The 24,896-nt window shown below is 54.0% G+C and overlaps 1 protein-coding gene across 1 annotated transcript; it reads right to left on the minus strand.

The window, feature by feature from the left end:
- Positions 1–316: 316 nt before the first annotated feature.
- Positions 317–19,513, minus strand: CSK (C-terminal Src kinase). The gene is made up of 13 exons (XM_084783954.1): positions 19,451–19,513; positions 5,041–5,117; positions 4,580–4,693; positions 4,346–4,458; positions 3,796–4,015; positions 2,839–2,932; positions 2,575–2,640; positions 2,386–2,485; positions 2,201–2,291; positions 1,879–1,952; positions 1,578–1,773; positions 1,412–1,498; positions 317–1,160 (listed from the first exon to the last, which is right to left on the minus strand). Exons 2-13 carry the CDS (start codon positions 5,053–5,055, stop codon positions 978–980), a joined length of 1,353 nt encoding a protein of 450 aa, XP_084640080.1. The 5' UTR covers positions 5,056–5,117; positions 19,451–19,513; the 3' UTR covers positions 317–977.
- Between the last annotated feature and the right edge of the window lie 5,383 nt (positions 19,514–24,896).

Below are 24,896 nucleotides of genomic sequence, written 5' to 3' on the forward strand. Positions count from 1 at the left end.
TTGTGCTTCGGGCCTGGACGACACGGCAGGAGAAGCAGCCAGCATCCCCAGGCAACATCCCGTGGACTTGTCCCAGAGGCCAAGGCAGCCCAGGTGCTGGGCTCAGTGAGAGCTGGCAGGGATGGACAGGCGGTGAGCACTTCCCCATGGGCAGACATAGGACAGTGGCTCGTGCAGCTGACATAAAGAGGCGGCTACATCTTCTGGCCATGCTTCCCTCTCAGCCCCACTCACAGAGACAGGGGGATGGACAAGATGGCATGGGAAGACGACTGGGCAGACAGGCAGGCTCGGCGGAGAAAGCGCCGAGGCTGGGTGGCGGTGTCTTCATGGAGTGGTTTATTACGATTCCAGCTCACAAGGCGGTGGGTGAACGGCCACAGCACATGAAATCCAAGCCCCTGACAGACGCCTGCCTCGGGCACATGCAAACATGGTCAAGCGCAAACAGAGGCGACCGAGGCAACACTGGACATGGAACACGGGATGGGGAACAGGCTGGGGTGATGGGTCCCTAGAGAGAGGCTGGTTCCTCCCCACCCCCAGGGGCAGGACAGGAAAAATAAGATTCGTACTTCTTGTAAAATGCCCATTTGCTGGGTACTTTCTTTCTCCTTATGTTGAAAAATAATAAAAAATAAACACACGGAAAAAAAAAATCTCAAAAAAGGAAAGGAATAAAACTCTAAGAAGGCGACCGATGGGAGGCCAGGAGAAGGCTGGCCACTGGGGGGCGCTGCCTCCCGCTCCTTGGCCTCCTCCCTTCTCAGCCCCTTCGGTGGGTGCCCCAAGCCCTCTAGGTGGGTCCATGAGAGAAGATGCCAGGCCTAGGTGGGGTCCCTGGGGGTCCAGAAGGGACAGGCAGGTCAGAGGCAAGAGGCCTACCAGCCCGCTGGGGCTCAGTTCAAGTTCAGGCCAGTGAGGCACAGGGCACCAGATCTGCCCCTGCAGGCCCATGGCCAAGGCGGAGGCGGAGGTCACAGGTGCAGCTCGTGGGTTCTGATGTGCTCCAGCTGCTCTCGAAGCTGCAGGAAGGTTGGCCGCGTGGCAGCATCCAGGTGCCAGCAGTTCTTCATAACCTCGTAGACTGCGGGCGGGCAGCCATCCGGGGCATCCATCTTATAGCCCTTTTCCACCCGAGGGACGACGTCCTTCAGGGGCTGTGAGCGGGTGACACACGAGTTCAGTGTCATATGACAGAAGGGAGCCCTATTCCGAAACCGCTTTGTGAGCAGTGCCTTTGGCAGTGTCTGACCTGCCTCAGGCCCAGGTCAGGGAATGGCCTGGAAGCTATTCAGGACAGGCCCAAGGTACTAGGCTCCAGCCAGAAAGGCAATTCCCCAAGGGATGCGCCTCCTGCTACCCAACCCTCAACTTCAGGCGCGCGCTGGCTTCCGGCCCCCATACTCACAATTCTTGGGTAAGGCACTCGCCCAAAGGAATAGATTTCCCAGAGAAGGATTCCGAAACTCCACACATCGGACTTGGTGGAAAATTTCTGCCGTGCGGTAAGAGAAATCAGCATCGGATCCCAGCAGGCTTGGGAAGAGGAGGTGACCCCAGGACCCCTGGCTCACCTTCTCTCTCAAGGCTTCAGGAGCTGTCCACTTGACTGGCAGTTTGCCTGTGTCCTGAGTGCTGGAAGCTTCCTTGGTGAGGCCAAAGTCACTGACTTTGGCCACATTGTCCTCGGACACCAGCACGTTTCGGGCAGCCAAGTCCCGGTGCACGAAATTGTTGCCTTCCAGGTATTCCATGGCCTCGCAGACGTCTCTGAGGGCAGGAGAGCCGCATGTCCCTCAGACTGGTGCTCCCACAGCAGGGGCAAGGGTCTCCTTCAAGTTCTTACCCCCGACCCCAAGTTGCGTCACTACTCACAGTGAAAATTTGAGGAGACAGTCTCCACCTAGCACCGAACGACCACGTGATCGAAGATAGTCTACCAAGCTCCCCTGGGGGCAGGACAGAAAGGGGTGGGAGGGAAGTGAACAGGGAAGGGACTGAAACACTCGGGACATGTGTTTACTATTATTCATAACCTCTTAACCCCCCACATCTCTGAGGGAGGCTCACGGATGAGGAAACTGAGGTTTGGGGAGGGAGGCATGAGTTGTTTAAAGTCAGTCCACAAATGACTGGCCAGGCCTGGCCACTTCAAAGCTCAGCCGGGGCAGAGCGGAGGGGCTGTGGCCTGACGTACCTTGGCCATGTACTCTGTGACGATGTACAGTCCGCCCTTCTCCTCCACAATCACACCCAGCAGCTGGACTAGGTTGCTGTGCCGAAGTTGCCTGTGGCAGGACAAGTCAGTCAGCGCTTCAGTCGGCCTCCCCCAGCTCCACCCAGGCAACCTGCCCGTGCCCCCCCATGCTTGTCCCAACTCACGTCATGACAGAAGCTTCAGCCAGGAAAGCCTGGGCAGTGGCGTCATTCTTAATGCACTTGACTGCAACTTTGTTGCCTCGGTAATCCCCCAGCATCACATCTGGGGGGGAGGAGAGGGGAGAGAAGCGGGAGCTGTTTTCTGGGTCTCCTGGAGCGTCTCAGCCCCTCCCCCAGGCTCCCTCAGCTTACCTCCAAACTCCCCTTTCCCGATCGTCTGTAGCAGCTTTAGTTCCTTCATGTTCAGTGCCCAGCCACCTAGGAGTGGGGGCGGGGAGGCAGTGTGTCAGTGTGTCAGTGAGGTGAACAGCTAATGGAGGCACTTGAGGTGACAAGTGCAGGCTAAACTGTTGTAGGGGTGGGGTGTCTGAGGTTTTAGCCTCTAGGGTAGGGCAGAGGGCCTGGGTGGGGAGGGGAAGTAGGCAAGTGGGAGTTCTAGGCGAAGCGTGAACTCACTGCGGTAGAATTCATCTTGGGCCGCCACTGTGCCCTCCATGACCTTTGGTTTGATGAGGCGAGTGCAGAGCCCGTCTGCATCTGTGGTGTAGTGCTGCAGAAAAGAAGGCAAGCCCTCAGAACCAGACCCCACTGGGCCCCACTTTTCGTTGACTCACACGCTGCTCAGGTCTGACCACCAGAGGGCAGCAGAGGACAGTCCACGCAGCTTTGAGCTGCTTTGTGTGGAGAGGGTTCCTCGGTTCAAAAAGGGTGGTGATGGTGGTGGGTGTGCCTGTCCATTTCCCACGTCATCCCACCCACACTCAGCTACTGGGCTCACAATTGTCACTACTGCTTTGGGCCTCACCAGCATCTTAAGGTAGACAGCAAAGCCTGGCCTGCTCCCTACACCAGCCTCTAGCCAGGTGTGCTCACGGCCAAGATAAGCCAGAGATGAAAGTGAGCTTGGAGGGATCCTATAGGTATTTGATGCCAGGTATGAGCTGGCAGAGCTGGTACTGGAAGCTGCCAGGACCTGTGAGCCTCAAGGACCCTGATGGCCAAGGTACACACCCAGACACAAGGTTCTGAGTGTTGCAGGAAGTGAGTTCTGGACCAAATAGGCTCCAAGTCCAGCGGTGGCGCCTCCAATGCACAGGTGAGGGGCCCCTCACCCACCCGAACCCCTCACCCACCCGAACCTCTATACAATGGGATGCCATCTTATTTGTGGGACCCTGTTGGGGCTCTTTGGCGACGGAGCTAAGCTCTGGCACACAGCAGGTGCTCCACTGAGGTTAAGACTCAAAGAAGCTGTGAACATGTCCAGGTCACTCCGCCAGGTCACTCGGGGCTGGGTTTGTGTTAAATGCCCTCAGATAGTCTCAGGAGTGTGTGAGTGTGGGGAAGAGACGGCTGCCCCCACCCCCCCCCACCCCCCCCCCACCCCCCGGCACACACGCTCGACTCACTCACCTCCACCAGTTGCATGAGGTTCTCAAAGTACACTTCCTCATCAATGCTCAGCTTGCTTGCATGGTACATGATGCGGTAGTGTTCTACCTTGCCTTCACAGCTCACACACAGTGTGTAGTCCCCGGGGTAGTTGGTGCTTTCCCGCACCAGGAACAGGCCTGTCTCTGGTGGGTAGAGAAGCCGCTCGGCCTGCTCTCGTGTGATCTTGCCATGGAACCAGCTGGGGGTGGGGGTGGCAAGGCTGGGGGTCACAACGGGACTGACCCGGGTGCCTCTCCTGCCAGTCTCCCAACATGTACCTTCCCCCAACTCCCAACCAGCCAGGCATTCGAGGGTGTCATCCCCCTGCCCCCTTTTTTTTTTCCTCCTGTGGGGTTCCTATTCCCTGTCTGTTAGTCTCAACCTCTGGCCCCATTCCCAGAACGCCCTCACCTACACAGCCCCTTACTCGGGGCTGTTTTCCTCTGATGCTTTTCCAGGAGGATCACAGCCATTTCCTCTCTTTCCTCCAGACCAGGAGACCCTAGCCCTCCCTCCTCCTGGTACTCACGGCATAAGGCTGAGTTTGGTGCCTGCCTTCACGCCCTCACGCTTCTGAACATAGTTGGCTGGGATGATGCCCTCGCGGCCCACTTTGTTTTTGGCTTTGTACCAGTTGGGGTCCTGGAGAGAGGGCAAGCCAGACACACTCTCAGGCCTGCCTCCCTCTGCAGGGGAGAGCCAAACCCAGAAGGAAGCCGTGGAGGTGAGAGGGTGGGCTAGACACTGAAGGTCCCCCCAGTACCTTGGTGACGGCCACGATGGTGAGCACATCTCCTTTGCAGAAGGGAAGGTCCTGCTCAGCAGTGCCGTGGAAGTTATACTTGGCAATACATTCTGTACCGGATGGCCAGGCGGCCTGTGGGGTAAGGGACAGGTGTGTGGGAGCAGCCTGGGGCCCTTGACTATCTACCCACCTGCCCGAACGCCCCAGAGACCAAAGCATCTTAGCTGACTTCCATGAACCTGGGGGAGGTACCCTTCTCCAGAGAATTCTGAGTCTCTCTTCCAGATCAAATTTGTCTATAGCCCCTGTCTGAGGTCCTGTGCCCAATAGAGCCCACTGGAATTAATGCTACTTCACTCAGCTGAGATTAAGGGTTGGGCATAGGGAGCAGGCTGCTCCTAAGCACCTGCTCTTTGTCCAGCCTGGAGATGGTGGGATGTGGGACTGCTTTATCTGTCCCCACCCCGAGCCCGTGGTACCTGTATTGCTGACATCTTCTTAGATCCGGCGCCCCCGTGCTACAGGAAGGCCAATCCGTTACTTGGTACCATTAGAGCTGTAGGAGAAAAGTCAAGCGGAGCACGGTGAGAAGAGATGATCCCCCGCCCTCCCAGTGGGATTGTCAACTTCTTCTTCAAAGGAACGCCAGCCGTGGTGCTCTGAGAATTGGCTTCTGAGAATTGGGACACGGATCCAGGGCTGTTGTATCCAGCCACAAGTAGATGCGCACGGACTCAAGAGCCCCAGGAAGATACCAAGAAGAGACTTGATGGCCAGGCGTGGTGGCGCACGCCTTTAATCCCAGCACTCGGGAGGCAGAGGCAGGCGGATGGCTGTGAGTTCGAGGCCAGCCTGGTCTACAAAGTGAGTCCAGGACAGCCAAGGCTAACACAGAGAGACTCTGTCTCGAAAAACCAAAAAAAAAAAAAAAAAAAAAAAGAGACTTGATACCCTATGAGCATATATAGGGGGAGGAGGTCCCCCTCAGTCACAGTCACAGGGGATGGGAGTAGGAGGAAAGGGGGAAGGAGGGAGGAATGGAAGGATACAAGGGATGGGAAAACAATTGAGATATAATATGAATAAATTAATTTTTTAAAAAAAGAGTCCCAGGAAGGTGGCCATCGGTCCTCTGTGTCTGGGGACCTTATAGGACCCACAGAGTGACCAAGAGCACCAATGAGACCTTGAGGGTTATCAGGGGAGGGGGGTCCAGAAAAACTCTGAAACCGGGCAGATGGACCAACAAAGTCACTTGTACTTTGGGTAAGTTCACAGGTCCCTCTACAAAAGCTTGCTCCAGAGGCCTCTGTATAGACAAATGCCTGTGTTTCCTTCTCAGCGCACACCCTAGAGAAAATAGGCCGTGCCCACCAGGAGAGGGGCAGGTGCTCTCCTGTGGTACGCTTTGTAGTAAATCTCACAGCAGGAACTGCCCAGGTACTGAAAATGAAGTTGACGAAGTAGGGAGAAGTCACAAAAGGGAATGCTGTACAGTAGTGTCATGACCCACTTCAGCCACCAAGCCTTGGATTCTCAACCAAGGAGCCAGGCCCAGAAGAGCACAAGCTTTGTATCAAGTTCAAAATCTGGTGAAACCAATCCAGGCTTGTAAGGATGAAGCTCTGAGGACAGAAGAAGTGGATCAGGAAGGTGTGAGGGGGCTTCAAGGTGTTGCTACCCGAGACTGTCTGAGCCCCCTTGCAGGAGAGGATTTATTTGCTCTGTAGCAACTTGCTGGATGTACCCTGAGGGCCAGTCCACTTCTGGATGTACATACAAGTCAGTAAAGGCAAATCCCAGAACACTCCCCCAGAGCAGGAAGCATGTCTACACACACACACACACACACACACACACACACACACACACACACACACACACACACACTCAGGAAGCATGGGAGTGGATTCCTGAAGGCTTCAGGAGGTAGAGGGTAGGAGCTGGGAACCAATCTTAGTGGACAGTAGTTACCTAGAATGCTCTGGGTTCAAACCCTAGCTGTGTACATCTGTATGCTTTAAATTCATGACCAATCAAACAAATAAAATTTGAAATAAAAAGATATTTGTTAGAAAGGCGGGGGGGGGGGGGGGGAGGCAGAGGGATGACTAGTTGGAGGCAAGCCTGAGCTATGTGGTAAAGATCTTGTTTTAAAAGAGGATGGGCCAGGAAAAGTGACATAGAGACGCTAGTAGCCAAGCTGAGCCAAAGGTAGGCACGGCCTCAAGAACTGGCCTGGGGATCTGGAGAGATGGCTCAGCGGTTAAGAGCACTGGTTGCTCTTCCAGAGAACCTGGGTTCAATTCCCTGGACCCACACGGCAGCATAAAGTAGATATAACTCCAGTTCCAGGGGATCTAACACCCTCACACAGACACATGCACTTAAAACACCAATGTACACAAAAATAAATAAGTAAATAAAAATGGGTGGAAGCTGGTGAAGCAAGACAGACCCAAATGCTCCTCTGGGGGCTCTGGGACCCTCAACTTGCTAAGCCTACCTGGAGCGCCCCTGTCTGTCTGCTGTATGAGGACTCCGGAGGCCCTGGCATGAACCTTGCAGGGTGGCAAGGAGTTTCCCGTGGCACTGTGAAGAGCTATGGTTGGGGCCCTGAGGGTGATAAGCCTGGGAAACTTCTTCAGGGAGCACATGGCCCACAGTCCAGCAGCAGCAGCAGGGGTGAAGGGGGCAGAGGTAACTGACCAGCACCCACAAGCTACACTGCTGGTTCCGATCAGACCCGGGCTTTGAACCTGCCTCTATCAGCCTAATGTCAATCCCCTCATCCTGAAAGGCAGCACAGTGAACCCCTGCAAGGAGGCTGTGGGGAGGAATGGAAGGAGACCCCAGAGCTGAAGTGTCTGGCATGCTTCCTGTCCCCTCCAGAACAAACAGTCCTTCTTGTGCCCAGAGGCAAGCAAGGCCATCAAGCCAAGGAGAGAGTGAGAGGAAACCTTCCCACCCCGCCATTTCTATGATTGACCAGGCGCAAGCATGAAGACCCCGGGGCCCTGTGGACTACATTGCCACGGAAGAGCTGTGAGTAAGAGGTTGCCCCAAACCACACAGCCTGAGCCAGGGTCCCACTGCGGTTGGCTGAGCCCCCAACCCTAGGGTCCTTCTATGCAGATCACATCAGCACACCAGCTCTCCACGCCGCCGCCTCCTCCCTCCCCAAATTCAAAACTCACTGCCGCCACCACAGGAGGGAGCGGGGGCTGGGCACAGTTAGTCACCCTTCCAGCTGTCAGTTTGCAAACACTCCTTCCTGGCCTGCAGCTGCCGTGCCACCTCCCTGCTGCCTTGATGACAATAATAAAAATAATCACAGGCCCTGTTTTCTGGGTACTTACACTCGGTGTCAGGCCTTATCCTTGGCACTTCGCGACTCAGCCAATCTTAATGACTCTGGGGGGGGGGGCGCTATTATTACCAACCCCATTTTACAGATGAGGCCTTCCAAGTGAGGCCCAGGGTACTGTGAGACCTTGCCTGAGGTCACAGCTCCAGTGAGATTTTATGTTCTGCTTCAGTCAGACCTGGTGGGCTCCTTGGCCAGGACTCCCTGCCCACTTTGTGGCCCCCTGCCTTCCACATCTCACATTATACCCTCAGGAACCGTTCGCTGTCTTATCTCAGACTACCCTAGTCTGGGGTGGACAGGGGCAAAGAGTGGCCATGACAGGCAAGGATGTGTTAAGAGGATGATAGGACAGGGCAGCAGTGGGGGTGGGAGGCTGGGGGTGGGGTAGGGTTGCTGCCTAGAGGGGCAGGCTGCTCAGCCACCAGACCTGGGAGGGGTGTACCTCTTAACTCCACAGCAGTGCCTTTTGGGACTCTGTTTCTTTGCGTATACAACAGCTTGGTGAGAAGCCAGCAACTCCTAGGGCTACTGTGATGCCTGACATTACTGTCTTCTCAGCACCTGGATCACTGCACGCCTTACCAGACATCCTCAGACCTGTCAATCATGGTGAGGTCACCAGGCCAGGATGGCTGAGCAGCTGCAAGGTCTCAGGCTGATATCCAGAGTGGTTTCAAGAGGCTACTTACTGTAGGAAACCTTCCAAATAGCCAGGGAGAAGGCACGAAGATCTTTTGTGGGGTCACCTGACCTCGCAGCCAAGGTGCTCTAGGAAGACAGTGCAGGAGCAGTGTCCTGGGAGTAACAAGAGTCTGGCCCTATTACTAATTTGCTGTGTGACCTCTGGGAAGTCACTGGCGCTCCCTGCGTTTGCTGGCGTCTAAGCATCATGTCTGTCTCCTTTCCTCACATCTATTCTCAGCTCCCTGCATGGTGCTCACTTACTTGCCCTTTCCTTTCATCCAAGGAACTTCTAGGCAGCCTAAGGGTACAGACAGAGTCTCAGGAGGCAGAGGCAGGCGGATCTCCTGAGTTCAAGGCCAGCCTGGTCTACAGAGAGAGTTTCTGGACAGCCAGGGCTACACAGAGAAACCAAAAAACTAAAACGAAACCAACCAACCAACCAAAGGAGGACATGAAGACACGGCTCCGTGGGCAAAATGTTTGTTGTTAAGACTCAAGTTTGGTCCCGAGCACCAAAGTAAATCTGAGTGTCGGTGGCACGTGTCTGTCACCCCAGAGCTGGAAGGCTGAAGCAGGGGTTCAACAACTTGTCAGCTTTAGTGAGGAACCCTACCTCAAAACAAGGTGAACGGTTCCTGAGGAAAGACTCCTGAGGTTGACCTCTGGCTTTCACACGTGTGCACACAAGTGGACTCACAGATGAACACACACGAACACACACACACACACACACACACACACACACACACACACACACACGACCAGACTCTCCAGAATGAGGGCTACGATGCCTGCAGCCAGCAAACCCTGTGTACACCCATCTACGGCTAACAGAAGTCAGTAAAGCAAACTGTGATGCGTGTGAAGCAGTCCTGGGCTCCAATCCCCCAGCAGTACAATAGAAAACAAGGCAGGGCTGGCCAGACGGACGGCTCAGGAGGTAAAGGCACTTGCTGTCAAGCCTTGACAACCTGAGTTCCCTCCCTGGAAGGAAAGAACAAACTCCACAAAGTTGTTCTCTGACCCCCATATGACACATACTGTGTGTGGTGTACATGTACGTGTGGGCACACACAAACACATACACTTAAAATAAAAAAAGCAAAAGGCCGTGTAAAATGAAAAATGTTAAGAACATGTAAACATGGGCAAAGGATCTGTGAGTGTCTAATACCCTAGTATTTCCACTGTTTGGTGATATTGTGTGTGTGTGTGTGTGTGTGTGTGTGTGTGTGTGTATTTCCAAGACAGGGTTTCTCTGTGTAGCCTTGGTTGGTCTGGCCTCAAACTCACAGAGATCTGCCTACCTCTGCTGGGATTAAAGGAGTGCACCATCATGCCCAGCCCCTTTTTGGTGATTTTGAAACATTCAACACCAAAAGAAGCCAAACGCAGATACAGATGACCTACAGTGAGTGGGGGTTTTGTTTTATGGCTGCTATTGTTGTTTTTAATTATTTTGGTTTGCTTTTGTTTTTTGAGAGTCTATATAGTCCTAGCTACCCTAGTACTCAATATGTAGACCAGACTGGTCTTCAACTTACTGAAATCCTCTGCCTCTGCCTCCTGAGTGTTGGGAATAAAGGTTCTGGGCTACCACGCTCAGCTGTTCCAATACAGGGTCTTGCTATGTAGTCCAGACTGATTTCAATTTCTGAGATCCTCCTGCCTCAGTTTCCAGGACAGGATTACAGGCAGGCACCAGCACACCCAGGGGTAAACTGTATGGTTTTACATTTTTTATTACATTTATTTGTTTTATATGCATATGAATGTATGTGCTACGGGTGTACGGGTGGAAGCTGGTTCTCCTCTTCCACTGAGTGGGTCCTGGCAATCAACCTGAGGTGGTCACACTTCGTGGCAGGCATCTTTACCAGTGGAGCCATCTCCCTGGCTCACAAGCTGTGCTTTACAGAAAACAAACACACATTCCTAAGCTCAGAGACGCTTAGGTAATTTTTGAGAGCCACAGAGAAGCCTAGAGATGGCACAGCAATTAAGAGCAATTGCTACTCCTTTTTTCTTTTTCAAACTTTAAAAAAAACAATTTATTTATTTATTTACTATGTATACAAAATTCTGCCTCCCTGTGTGCCTGCCCACCCAGAAGAGGGCACCAGATCTCGGGTATAGATGGTTATGAGCCACCATGTGGTTGCCGGGAATTGAACTCAGGACCTTGGGAAGAGCAGTCAGTGCTCTCTTAACCTCTGAGCCATCTCTCCAGCCCAGAGGACCTGGGTTGGTTCTTAGCACCCATGTGACAGCTCATAAATGTTTTAACTCCAGTTCCAGGGAATCCAACACCTTCGTCTGAACACAGGCACCAGGCATACACATGACACACATACATACATGCAAGCAAACACACACATAAATTAAAGCAAAACACCTTAAAAGGAAAGATAAATAACAGAAGTTGCCTCTGGGATAGGATCAAATTAAAGGAAAACTTTTTGCTCTATATTTCCTATTTTGTCCTCTTTTGATTGACTGATTGATTGATTGATTGATGTATCTTACTACGTAGCCAAGGATGGCTTCAAATTTCTGAACTTCCAGTCTGCTACCATACCCAATTTATACAGTGCCATTGATTAAACCCAGGACTTCAGGCAGACCATGCAAACATTACTAACTGAGCTACATCCTCGGCCCCTGTTTTTCTTTTTTCTTTTTTTGGTTTTTCGAGACAGGGTTTTTCTCTGTGTAGCCTTGCCTGTCCTGAACTCATTTTGTGGACTAGGCTGGCCTCAAACTCACAGAGATCCAGTTGCCTCTGCCTCCCAACTGCTGGGATTAAAGGTGTGAGCTATCACCACCTGGCTAAAACTATGGTTTTTTGTTGTTGTTGTTGTTGTTTTGAGACAGGGTTTCAGGATTTCGCCGTGTGTAGCCTTGGCTGTCTTGGAGTCAACTTGTGGACTAGGCTGGCCTCAAACTCAAAAGATCCACCTGCCTCTGCCTCCTGAGTGCTGGGAGTGCACCATCGCACTCAACTCCCTTGGTTTTCTTTAAAAGCTACAAACATCTATATTACCTTCTCCCTAACAATAAATTTGAAAATACACCACTTTTGGGAAAAAAAAAAAAAGCCATGTCCACCAGGAAGTCCTTCTTGGTCCCCCAGCTGCGCTGGCTGGCCCTGACTCCAGGGACTCTTATATCACAATGCGCCATTGAAGGGCCTCACTAGCATTGGCCTGTGGTTGAAGGTGAGGGGGGGGGGGAGCTAGGATCTGACTCATGTCTGCATCCCCAGCATGGGCTGGGCTCAGAGCTGCCGCTCAATAATGAGAACTGAATGAATGATCGAAGGAAAGAAGAAAAGGGGAAAAGTCTGGCTGCCTACAGCACACTAGGTCCTGCAACCAATAGGACTATATTTAACCCCAAGGGGTCAGCAGCTGTCAGCCACCCCCACAAGGCTGGAGGACAGGGGCTTGGGGCTGCGGCAGGGCCAACACTTCTTTCTGACTTCCTGCCCTAAACCCTGCTCCCAGCAGCCCTTGTGCTGGGGTCCCGGGAACAGGCTGGGCATTGTGCCCAAGCGCTGAGGTCAGTGGCTGTGGCCTCAGGCAGGCCTTTCTTAGGAGCCCAGGCTGTTCAGGAGCGGGAATGGGGCGGGGGAATAGGAGTCCAGACACTCCCAGGCTGCCCTCTCCTTGCCCTCGAGGCAGCTGCAGACCCCCTGAATCAAGCACGTGCAGAGAGTTAGGGTAGGTCAAAAAGAGTCTAGCCCTGCCCCCTTACCAAAACTCCACTGCTTAATGGGGCGTGGGAGCCTTCAGAAACTGTTTACGCGCAGCTAAAAATACCCACTGAAAAGGGAAGTGTACCAGAGACCTGGAGGGACTGGTGCTCTGGGCCACAGAGACTCTGGTCCTGCTGTAAGACCCAGCTGCACTGTCTGCAGGGACACACACAGACGACACACAGACACACAGTGGCAAAACTACTGATGGCAGCAGGAAAGCCCTCTGCCTTCTTACTCTGTGCTGGTGTTTCAGGAACCTTCTTTTGTACCTCATGCCATGCCTGGTAGTCAGGCTAGGCAGGAGGAGGAAAGGCCCACAAGGCTTTCTAGTTAGTCTTAGAGGGCTAAGGGATTCAGCCTCTGTGCCAAGTCTATGTTGAGGTACTGAGGATGCCTACAAAAATACATCCAAGTTCCTGTCTTCCTCGGTACAGAATGATCACTCAGCCAGGTGTCCCCGTGGCCCCCAAAGGCCCAGGTTTGCGGGTGTAACTTCGTGGTCAAGCATGTGCACAGCATGCTCCCCCATCCTGCCTTGGCTTCTACCCCCACTGCCTTCAAACAACTGAGGAGAGACGGAGCTACCCAGCAGCTTGCAGGAAGGTGGGGAGGGGAGAAACTGGTGTCTAGACCAGGCCTGGGTGAAGACTATATCGAATTACTAAGGGATTTAACCAAGGCGGCCAAAGGAAGTTTCCTATAAGTCCAGGGCAGACAGGGGCAAAGGTGAAGTTGCAGTCTTGGGCACGCCCCCTGCAGAGGGCAGAGCACCTGAGGAGGGCAGCCAGCCAGCAGCAGAGCTGGTTTGGCAGCTCCAGTCAGCCCCACCCCTGGTTCTGCAGAGGGCTCTCAGGCTGACAGCACTGTCACCCAGTCACATACCGGGCACAGGGGTTGGAGGATTCCCACTAACCTGGCAGTTCAGACAGGCCCTCAATACCCACACTGCACCCCACTGCACAGAAGCCCCAGGAGGGCTGAAAAGCACAAGACCTTTGGGGTGTTCAAAGCTCTGGGCAAATGGGGCTAGAAAGATGCCTGGCTTGTGCTCTGGGGGATGTTGCCCCACCCCCATCCTCACGCTCCCTCAGCCTTGGGCACCCTTGACCTAAGAGGAGGACTGAGAAGAAGAAGAAGAAGAAGAAGAAAAAAACCGTTAAAGAACCAAATTACAGCAACTCACTGGGGCTCAGCGAGACCGGAAATCCTGTCTGGCAGTTTAGGAGCAGCAGCTAGCGGGGACTTAAAGAGGAGGCTAACGGGGAGCCTCATCCCTAGGGTACACTGTGGCTTGAGGCTGCCACTCGTGGCCCAGAAAGGTTTCTAATTACCACTCAGGAGCCTAATTACTTACATGTACTGGGCCTCTGGGCCTCCAGGTCTCCCCAGGGTTCTACCCCATGCCTCTGCCCCCCACCCCTTAGAGTAGGCTCCTGGCCTTTGCATCTTCTTTTGCCTGTATTTACATATAGTCTCCTCACTAACCTCCAACAACCCTTTTAAGTCATGCAGTGGCTTTGTTACACTTACACACACACACACTCTCTCTCTCTCTCTCTCTCTCTCTCTCTCTCTCTCTCTCTCTCTCTCTCTCTCTCTCTCTCTCCAGCCATGTGACAAGAGGTGAGACTGAGGCCCAGGGCATAAGAGAATGGTCTAGGACTCTTGGTGGCAGATTTCTGGTCTCGAAGCAGCACTCCAAGCAGAGGCAGCTGAATCCCTACCAAGTGCGACCCTGCCACAGACAGACAGACAGACAGACAGACAAACTGACAAAAGCAACCAAGGAACCTGCAGAACAAGCAGGGGCAGAGCACAGGGCTCCGAAGGCTAAACTACAGAAACAGCACCAGAGTCAAAGACCCAGGGGAACGGGTGCCCAACACCCTCACATCAGCAGAACCAACAGAAAATGAAAGCACATGGCCCACAGCCTGCTGCTCCAATACTTACTCCTCCCTTCCCCGCCATCCCTGCCACAAGTCCTGCTAGACCTGAGGGGGGGGTGGTGTAGGGTCACGGGGGGGGGGGGGCACGACAACACAGGCTTGCCTATGGTCACCACCTAAGGCACCAACAGCTTCCAAGAGCCAGAATAGGAACTTAAGCTTAGTTATACTGGAGCCCAGGTGAGCAGACCTCCTCCCCAACTTTTCCCGGGCAGGATCATATGACATCCTGAAAGGACAGAACAGAACGCTAGGGGCAACTACAAGCAGAGGTTCACCAGTGAGCTCTCCTGGCTGTCTGCATATTCTGTCTTTGCACAGACAGGTCAGGACCTCATGCAGAGCCTCACAGGAGCCCGCAGAAGGCAGCAGCCCCTGAAAGGACAGAAGCACGGAACGAGAAGAAGAGGCTCTGGCCCTCTGTCTCCTCCTCAAATGCTTTTCACAAGCCCTACTCTCCCTCCAGGAAGTCTTCCCAGCTGTTTCAGCCCATGCAGAGCTCAGAAGCCCCGCAGGAGGGTGAACCATACGCTTCTCTGGCCAGGCTTCCCTGAGCCCAGCCTCCTCTCTGGCCAGTAATGGAGCTCATCCTCCAGTCCTTTTTCCCTGTAGTGTGCACATTACAGGCTGCAACGCCGCGAGGCTGGGTGAGGACCAGGTGCCAGGCTGGGCTGGGCTGAAAGAGCAGCAGCCAGGATGTACGGGTCGGATGACACCCAGGTTTCACCCGCCCACAAGCCTTCAAGCTTTCCAACCATGCAGAGCCCAGGGCAGCCGGGGAGGGAGGCGGGGGGGGGGGGGGGGGCGCCCAGCAGCTCTTTTCTGCTCAGTGCAGACCACGGAAGAGAGGCGGAGGGAAGCTGCGGTTGGAGGGTGTGCACTAGTGTGCTGGAAGAAGCTGCCCTTCTCATAGAACCAGGAAGAGAAAGCAGGCAAAAACAGGGTAGGCGGGGCTGTGTGGGGCCTCCAGTCCTGGGGCCTGCACTCAGGGGGAGCTCCCTGCGAGTCCAGAGCAAGCCAGGTCACTCAATGAGCCTCAGTCTCCTTATGGGGGAAAATGGGATTCTTTCTCTCTCATTCTGCAACCATTTGTGCAGTCTACAACCAATGGGTGCTGCAGGCTACATTGTGCCCAATAAGAGAGCACCCCCCCCTTGATTCCTGGAGCACTCCTGACTCTGGGGATTAGGGCTCAGCCATCCAAAGCTGGTCTCTTCCTGATCATGTCTTTCCTCAGCCATGCAGGGAGCATACAAAGCTCTTCCTTCTCCAACTCTTTATTTTTAGGCCTGAATTTGACTTTAATCATTACTTAGCGGATTCTATTTCAAGCCCTTGGATGAAGGGACTCAGAAGGGAGGAGGGTGGCAGTGCTCCCTGCTGGGTTTAGGGAGCAGCCTGCTCCTCCACCCATCCTGTCCCTAACCAAGGGTGGGGACAGGGGAGAGCTGAGAAACACCCAAAGGCCAGTATCTTGGGCAAGACTCAACCCTGTGACCTCATCCCACTGAAGCTATGGGATAGGAAGGCAGTAGTAATGGCTACTCTCATGCCACCAATGAGAGAGACAGACAGACAGACAGACAGACAATATGAATGTGTGTGTCAAAGTCTGGCACTCAGGGTCCCAAGCTGCTACAAGCCCGAGGGACTTGTGCACTCAAAAGGCCACGTCAGTACTCCTAACCTAGGTTAGCTCTGGGCCACCCTAGTCATTTAAGGCTACAGTCTCTTGGGCCAGGGTGTGCCAAGCAGCGACTGCTTTCTTCCCACAGCCCAGTGTCCGGAGGGCGCTGCCAGTTACTCCAGAGAGACACCTTCAGGTTAGATCTGCAAAGGAGGACACTACTCGCCAGCCTACTTCCTAACTCTCAGATGCAAAGCTCCAAAAAGCTAATAGCCTTTCCCTTCCCTGGCCACTGAAGAAAACTGAGGCTGGCCTGACCGGAACAGCCGTGCAGAAGCCGGGAGGCAACGGAGTGACTCCTCAGGCTGGGTCTGGCGGTGCATGCACACCCGGAATCTCAGTGCCCTGGAAACTGAAGCAGGAAGATCCTCAAGTTCAAGGGCACATAGTGAGAACCACTGTGCCTGTCCTGGGGAGCAACAGCAGTAGGTGACTATTCTCAACTTCAAGGCTATGAAGGGAAATGGGTGGAAGTCAGGCCTTGGACAGCACCTAGCAAGCCTATCTTCCCAAGGCTAGCCCCATGCTCTGAGGCAGCCTATCACATAGTGAGGGGAAGGGAACAGGGCACAGCATAGACAAAGCAGCCCGGAACGCAGGGCCAGAGGCTTTCAGAGGGGCTGGGGCACCTAACCAAAAGCGGGTGAGAGGTCAGCATTCTGAGGCAGCCAGTCACACCGGTCACCCGCCCCAGACTCCTTCTAGTTTCTTGATAAGGTTAGTCCAGTGTTCTCGGAAGTGTAAGGATCAGTATCCCTGTTAGCTATGCTCAGGGGGCAATGGTACGGCTGGGTCTGGAACCCACATGGTTGGCTGCTAAGCTGCCTGCTCTCTACTAGGTGTTTGTGGGGTGCATAGTAACAGCCCGCAACAGTGACAGATGGAAGCGCGGCGGCACTTTAGGGAGGGCTCGGGTGATGCTTGTAGCAGAGCTCCTGGAAATACACTGAGGCTTTTTAGAGGCAGTTACCATGACAGGTAGCTCAAGAAATGCCTGGGGACACAGTAGTAAATGGAAAAAGAGTGTGGCATGCGCTCTCTCTCTCTCTCTCTCTCTCTCTCTCTCTCTCTCTCTCTCTTAATCGGCAATAGCAGCAAAGGAAGAAAATCAGGAAAGCAGGCCTCTAACACACTGACGGTTCCTGCTTAACAATTAGCGGGTAATTCTGCTTCGTCTTCTAAAATTTCTGGGGTTGGTTTTCTTTCTTCTTTTTGCAAGATGGAATCTCAGTCTGTAGACCAGGCTGGCCTTGAACTTGGGACCCTCCCGCCTTGGCCTCCCTAGTGCTGGGATTACAGGTGCACACCACCACATAGGGCCCTCATTTCTTTCTAAGTAATAAAATTAAAGCATATATCGTTTTCACGTGAGTTCTGACTGACCTTTCCTAGGATCTACCTGCCCTTCAGCTCTGGCCCAGCACTCAGGACTTTTTAGCTATGAACCATTCCCATCTGGGACACTCTCTCAGACACAGAGCGCTCTCTCTCTACTGTCTTTCCCAGACTCAGCATCTCTGTTCTTTGAGAACTACATGTCTAAGGGGATCCAGGAGGGTTTTACTGGAGAGGTTGACTCACACTGTTTGTCCCTGGCTCCCACCCTCACCTGTACTAGCATAAGAGAAGCAGGAAGCTGCCCCTTCACCAAGGCTTGCTGTGGGGTCACTCCATGCGCACTGGCCTCTGAATGGCGGGGGTGGGGGGCCCTGTAGTGGGGAAGGCACCTGCTTTCCCAATCTTTCCTTGTTCCCATCCCAACACAAACAATAGCTACTTCTGATAGGGGGGAATTAGTTCACCAAATGAAACGTGCAGCCTTGAAACATGTGCTAGCCTAAGCTGAGCTGCTTTCTAAAGGCCTCTGGACTCTGGCCACACCCTTGCAGCTAAGTTCGTCAGAAGCACCCAGCCATGTCAGGCCCAGCCACAGCCCCTACGGCTGGACAGGAAGTACGGGTTGGGCATGAGGCTATGTGAGTGTAGCCTCACAAGCAGGGAGTACCCCCAACCCAGTGAATCTTAGGGCAAAGGGTTGGGAGAAAGCCTTAAACAAGGGCTAGGCCTGAGCAGGACAAAATTGCCTGTGGCTCTGAGGTGGGACCTAGGCACAGCTTAGCATCTGAGAGATCTGGAAGACCCAGAAGCACTGACAGCCTGACTCCTGCTGCCTCTTGCCTGAGCCTGTTGTGGTCATTACCAACACACAGCTACATCTAGGGTACAGGGACACAGAAACAAGCCCCAAGTGTCCACAGTGCCCCCTGCACCCCCCCCACCCCCCCGCAACACTTTCATGCCATGGCTCTCTTCCACTCTGCCTATGCCAGCCGGGGAACGTGGGGAAGGCAGGGTCAGGGCTAACTACCAGGCTGTTGAAAAGCAGTCCAGGAGCATGCCCAGTCCCACGCACCAAGGGGAAGTCTCACAAGCAACACCTATGATGTCTGAGCTAAGTAGGCAGCACTAGGGCCGGAAGCCCCTTTCTCTCTTGTCTGCAGGGGAACACGTGCTCACCCCACAAGGTCCCTCCTGGATCGGGCTGCCTGTGTCCCTGGTAGGTGCAGAGGGGCCTGGTTCCCCTCCACCTCCCGTCATCCATCTCTCTAGCACTGGGAGTGAAAGACAGCTAGCTTTTTTTTTTCTACCAGGGGCCTGGAATATGACCTGCCCCTTGGGCTTCAAGTTCCCTGATGTACAAAAATGATTTAAAAAAAAAAAAAAAGCTCCTACTTAAGCTACAAAGATCCAGTGACTGGACACACCCCTTCCAAATAACTGGTCTGGGTCCTGAAAAGACTGGGAAAATGAGCTGATGAGGATGCACATAGTACTAACGCCCACGGTCACCTCCACGCAGCCTGGAAGCACGGTGCATTCTCCAACCCAAGGGTCAGAGGTCCCTTGCTTTTTAAGCCTGGTCCTCTGCCAGGCCAAAGGTGACAGGCTCAGTCCAAGGACCCCGGGGTTCTATCATGGCTAAAGGGAGGTGGCATGGCTCTGGGCTGCTTGGAGCCAGTAGGACTTCAGTGCAGGGCTGAAGAAGAGTTCAAACCCAAGCCAGCCAGGGTACCTTCAGGGAAGCGCTGAACAGGAAAGGGCAAACTCCCCGAGTCAAGCCCATTTTCCCAGCACGTACTGAATTCCTTCTCGGGGGACGGGGGGTCCTGCTCCTTCCCCACTCTGCGCTCCACACAAGGGTTGAGGAGTAGGACTCAGCTGACCTAAGCCTCGTCTCTTGTGATACAGGGTAGTACCTCCCTCGTGGCTCCCTCCCAGTAGTGTTCTGACAGCGATTCCCGGGAGAATTCGAACCCGTTTGAGGGGAGGGGGGATGGGTGTGGACGAGGCAGCGTGTCTAAGAGAGGCGGGACGCGCGACCTCCTCCCTTCCAGGGGACACCCGGTCACCCACCTCCTCCCAACTGTTCAGCACTCACCTCTTTCAGGGCACTGCGGTCCAGGCCACCTCACCGCGGGCGGCATCAGCGGCCTGCAGGACAGTCCATGCGGCCAAGGGGGAGGGGAGGGGCGCAAGGGTCCCCAGGGGGTGCGGTACAAAGAGGTGTATGGATGCGAAAAGAAGGGGAGGAAAGACGGCCAGACAAGCAGGGGGACGGCCGCGCAGCCGGGGTTGGGGAGGGAAGAAAGGCGGGGGAAGGGGGCGGGAGGGAGTCGGGGGGGAGGAAACAATGTAGCCGGCGCGGCCCCGGCAGAGTTCCGCTTCCGAACGCGGCCACCGAGGTTCGGTTTGGGGACGTCGCGCCGGCCGCCGGGGGCCGCCCCGGGCGTTCGATCGCGCCCCACGGGGATTGCGTGCGCCCCACACCCCGGAGGCTGGGCGGCCGGAGGCTGGCAGGGCGGGAGGGACGGCTGGCCCCGGGACGGCCCCGACGGTGGTACGGCCGGGGTTAACCCTTCTCCGACCCCACCCCGGTGGAACCCCGGGGCAGGGCGCCGGGTGGCGTGGGAGTGCAAGAAAGGCGGCAGGCTCGGCGGCGGCGGTGGCCAACCTCAGATCGCCCGAGCTCCGATGGGAGGAAGCTTGCAGGCCTGGCGAGAGGAAGCGCGGCCCGGATCCTCCGCCCGCTGCGGCGCGCCTGCGCGAGGGGGCCTGCCCGGCGCGCAGTGGGGCGTGGGTCGGCGCCCTCTGGTGGACCTTGCAGAGAATGCGGGGGGTGTGTCCGCGCCCACGCCCTGCCCCCACTTGCTGGCCTTCGCGAAGGCTCCGGAAGGTCCTTCCAGAGGGCCACCGGCGCGCTAGATCTAACTTGCCAGCCTTCCCTAGGCGAAGCGCCCCTACTAAGGTGGAGGCTTAGGTCTAGACCCCTCTGTGGCAGTAAGCATGCATGCATTTATTTATTTATTCACAAACATTTCCTGGGGACTGACTCTTTAGGCCACTTTTTTGTTTTGTTTGAGACAGGATTTCTCTGTGTAGTCATGGCTGTCCTGGACCTTGCTCTGTAGACCAAGGCTGACCTCGAACTCATAGACATCCACTTGCCTCTGCCTCCCAAGTGCTGGGGTTAAAGGTGGCTAGCATCACCACTGCCCGGCAGGAGTCCACATCTTAAATCCTCTGTTTCTGTCAAGTTCTCAGTCAGAGTTGAGGCAAATAAGATTCACTCAAAGAACAAATTGATAACAATGAAAAAAGGGCAATGTGCAAGGCCCACAGGAAACAGGAAAGAAGGGTGCACTGGCTGACTTCATAGAGCTGAGGGACCAGCATGCACAAAGACAGGCAGGTGGCAGGGGGCGGGGGGGGGCGGGGGGGGGGAACAGGACGGGACTGGACGGGACAAAAGAGCCTCTTGGGACTCCCTTGGACTTTATTTTCCAGCTTGGAGGCACTAAGAAGGTGTCAGTGGCTGTTTAACATCTGACAAGTTACCGAACTTCTGTCTGTCCTATTGCATCGTGGTTTGATCAAATGAGCAAAAAAGTAAAAGCGCCAACTTTGCAAGGTTTTGCGGAGAGGAAATGAGTTAATAGGTTTAAAGCGCCCGGTGTGCAGTGGCACGTGGTGAGTCCTCAATTAAACATGGGCTGTTATTATGTATCATTGTTAATGAGGATTCAGGTTCCTCCCGAAGCAATTTGCTCTTAGCTACAAGAGCAAGCGGTGCTCAGGCATGAGAGGGGCACAGAATGGAAGCACCATGGCTAAAGAGAAAGCAGACATCCCACTGGAGGTGCTGGTTGTTCCAGCACTTTCTAAAGACCAGGACTGAAGGAAGCAACCAGTTTAGGAGCAGGGCCCGTGGGGAGTGAGGGAGTCCTCAGAGGGGAGAAGAGAAGCCGCTGGCACAGACTTAGAACGTAATGTAAAGGAAGACCTGAGGAGCAGAAAGGGACAGTAAAGGATTCAGTGAGAGACAGGGTCGCAGACTGCAAATAAATTAAAATGTTAGGAGCAGGAGCGGAGCATGCTCAACACTCGCCCTCCTGCACCACCACCGACCCCAGCCCCAGTCTAAAGGTTGGTCCTCTGACCCAGCATGGCCAGAACCAGTTTGCTTACAAGGAACTAGTTCTCTAGGGATACCTTTGGTGGAGACATCCAGTAGATCTCAGAGCTCGGTGTGACACAGTGGTGGTGGTGGGGGGGGGAGGGCAGGGGGAGGGGAAACAAAAAACAAAACCAACCCAGGGATTTGGGGATCAAATCTCAGGGTTAAATCTCAAGAGCTGTGTGGCTTTGAACTAGTTACTTAAGGTCTCTGAGCTGTTTCCTTTTTTGTGAGATCAGGCTGAGAGCCTGCCTCTCTCGTGAGAGAGTGCAGATTCAGCAAGATAACAGGCCTGCAGTGGTGTGTGTGTGTGTGTGTGTGTGTGTGTGTGTGTGTGTGTGTATGTGTGTGTATCAGGCTTTGCTTTCTTTCCTTTGAGGTCAAGATGGAGTGATAAAATGGCCCCAATTTGGGGGAGAGGGGGTGCTGCTCAGTTTAAAGCAAAGGGTTTTAGCAGCCTGCAAAGCCTTCTGAAAAGGAGAGATTGAGAGATTGACATCTCTTCCTCAATGCTGTCTGATAAAAGAGGGGGTTGGTGGTGGGGAGGCTGTGGGGATATGGGAGAAATACCTGGGTATCTAAATCCTTGCTCTAGTTTCACCACCAATACATTTTCCTTTATCCATAAACACTGTTCCCCTAAGTGTGTTGGGGCCCAGCCAAAGTATGACCTTTGAAACCAAATAAACCTGTATTTGAATCCTGGCTCCACCTCTTCTCAGCAGAGTAAGGGAAATAAAAATTGACCTTTCTTTTCCCCCACCCCCACCCCCAGACAAGGTTTCTCTGTGTAGCCTTGGCTGGCCTGGACTCGCTGTGTAGACCAGCTGGATTAACCTTTCGAACCCAGGCATTGGGATAAAACCTGAACCGGATAGTGCAAAGACCAGCTGACATTCCCGATCATCATTCATGACCTCATTCCCTCTGAAGAGCCATGGAACACCTGCCAGCTATGAGCTGTGTGCTGGAGATGAGCCGAGGGGGCAGGAGAACACCATGCTTCTTGTCCAAACAAAAAGAGAAAACCCAGTCCCATCAGCCACAGTGTATGAAAACTGTGCGTGAGCACCCAATGGTCAGAACCAAAAAGTCAGCCTCTGGACTCAGGAGAGGGCCACTCCAGACTGCAGCTTTGACAGAGAAACTCTGGGGGGGTGGGGAGGGCGGGAGGACAAATGAAGCTTTGGCTAAGCGAATCTTGAGTCGACTACAGTATATGAATTTGTCAGGACAGCATGTGAGACTTACACTCCCAGGCTGGGCTTGTCCTTGGGTCACAGTGGGGCTAGGGCCCCCGGAGGTTGGAGGAAGGGGAGAGTAATAGGAGTGGAAGGGCAGGATGGTCAAAGACTCTGGCACATGGAAGTGCTCAGTGGCTCAGGAATCGTCGTCGTCAGAAGGCCAAGATGATGAAACTAGGAAACAGTGAGGAGGGGGCCAGCGATGCGCTCTGGTTTTGGGTTGTGTTACACGAGTAACCCCGAGCCACTGAGTGCTTTTTAAGCAGAGTAAAAAGCATCTCAGTGAGATGACTCAGCAGGTTAAAAACAAAAACAGAATAAAACACTTACTTCCAAAGCCTGAAAACATGAGTCTGATTCCTGGACACCATGACAGAGAGAATAGACTCCTTTAACCTCCACAGGCACATCATGGCATAGATGAACGCCTACAGCATGCACGCACGCACACGGGCACACACCATGGTGTAGATGAGCCCTTACATCACACACACACTCACACACACACACACCATGGCATAGGTGAACCCCTATATCACTCACACACACACACACACACACACACACACTCACACACACACACACACCATGGCATAGGTGAACCCCTATATCACACACACACACACACACACACACACACCATGGCCTAGGTGAACCCCATCACACACATACCATAGCCTAGGTGAACCCCTACATCACACACATATCATAGTGTAGGTGAACCTCTACATCACACACACACACACACACACACACACATACACCCCTTCTAAAAGTCCAGTAAAGGGGGGGTGCATCATTAAGGGTTAAGATATAGCTCGGTTGCTAGAGTGCTTGCTCGGCAGAAGGAGAAGAAAGGCAAGCTTATTGTTGACTACGTAGGAAGCTTGTGCCCCATTTGGGCTCCATGAGTCCCTATCTCAAAACAAAACAAAACCCAAAGCCCAGCAAAGAGGTGTTGTGGGGTCCACATGGTGAGGAAGCCATGGGTCCTGGCAGAAGCAACAGACCTGAAGGAGAGGGGGACAAGGAGTATCTAGGGTCAGCTGTCTCTGAGGGGACTTTGTGAACAGTGAGGCCTCAGGATCCTCTGGTGTAGCCCAGCTCCTGGGAGGGGGGGGGGGGAGAGGGTCCTGAGAGAGAGCTCAGCAAGTGGGTGTGTGGGGCAGACAGGGATGAGAAAACACTCCAGAATACAGCTCTGGTTAAACCAGGTCTGAGTTGTCTATGATATATGGATGGATATATCAAGTCAGCATTTAAGTTTTGTTTTTTTGTTTTTGTTTTTTTGGTTTCCTGAGACAAGGTTTCTCTGTGTGACCACTCTGGCTATCCTGGAACTCGCTCTGTAGTCCAGGCTGGCCTCGAACTCACAGGGAACCACCTGCTTCTGCCTCTCAAGTGCTGGGATGAAAGGCGTGTGCCACCACCGCCTGACTGCATTTAAGATTCTTATGCCCAGGCTGGCCACTCATTCTTGGGTGATGAGCTAGCTCCAGGAGAGTGGAGAAAAGAGGAAGGCTAGATGATGAAGGGCTGGATGAGGGGAAGGGAGGAGTGTTGGAGCTGAAGGCTTCTGGCAGTGTTTGGGTGAAGGGACCAGATGGTCCAGCCTCATGCAGAGCAGGGGTGGGGGTTGGAGGTCCAGAGCTTTAGCACTTTTGATTGGAGTGTGTTCCCATGGTTGCCTGGCAGGGAGGGGCCTCTGCTCCTTCTCTCCGCCTCTTCCCCCTCCCCCACCTCCCCTCCCCCCAGCTTTTATGCTCTGAGATGATAGTTTAGAGAAGCTAGTGTGAAGGAGCTTGAGAGTCTGCCACTCTGGGCGTCCCCCTAGGGCGGAAAACAGGAAGTCAAGATTAAAGACAGATTTCCAGCAAAGTCTCCTACTTCCTGCGGGGCAGGTGCCCCCTGCACAGTGCACAGCAGCTGAGCTCTAAGCAGAGTGCAGAGCAGAGGGACTGGGCCGACTTCCCCTGTGGTGGGAACGTCAGCGGCAGGTACCTGCCTTGGCTCTGGCTACCTCTCCTGCTTTGTTCCATGGCCTTGACCTTGGTCATCTCCATCAGCAGGGGCTATGGCCATAAGCCTCACGGGCCGGGCTAATGAAGACAGGACACAACAGTAGA

This window comes from Acomys minous (assembly GCF_964271855.1).
Source record: "Acomys minous genome assembly, chromosome: 5".
Lineage (NCBI taxonomy): Eukaryota > Metazoa > Chordata > Mammalia > Rodentia > Muridae > Acomys > Acomys minous.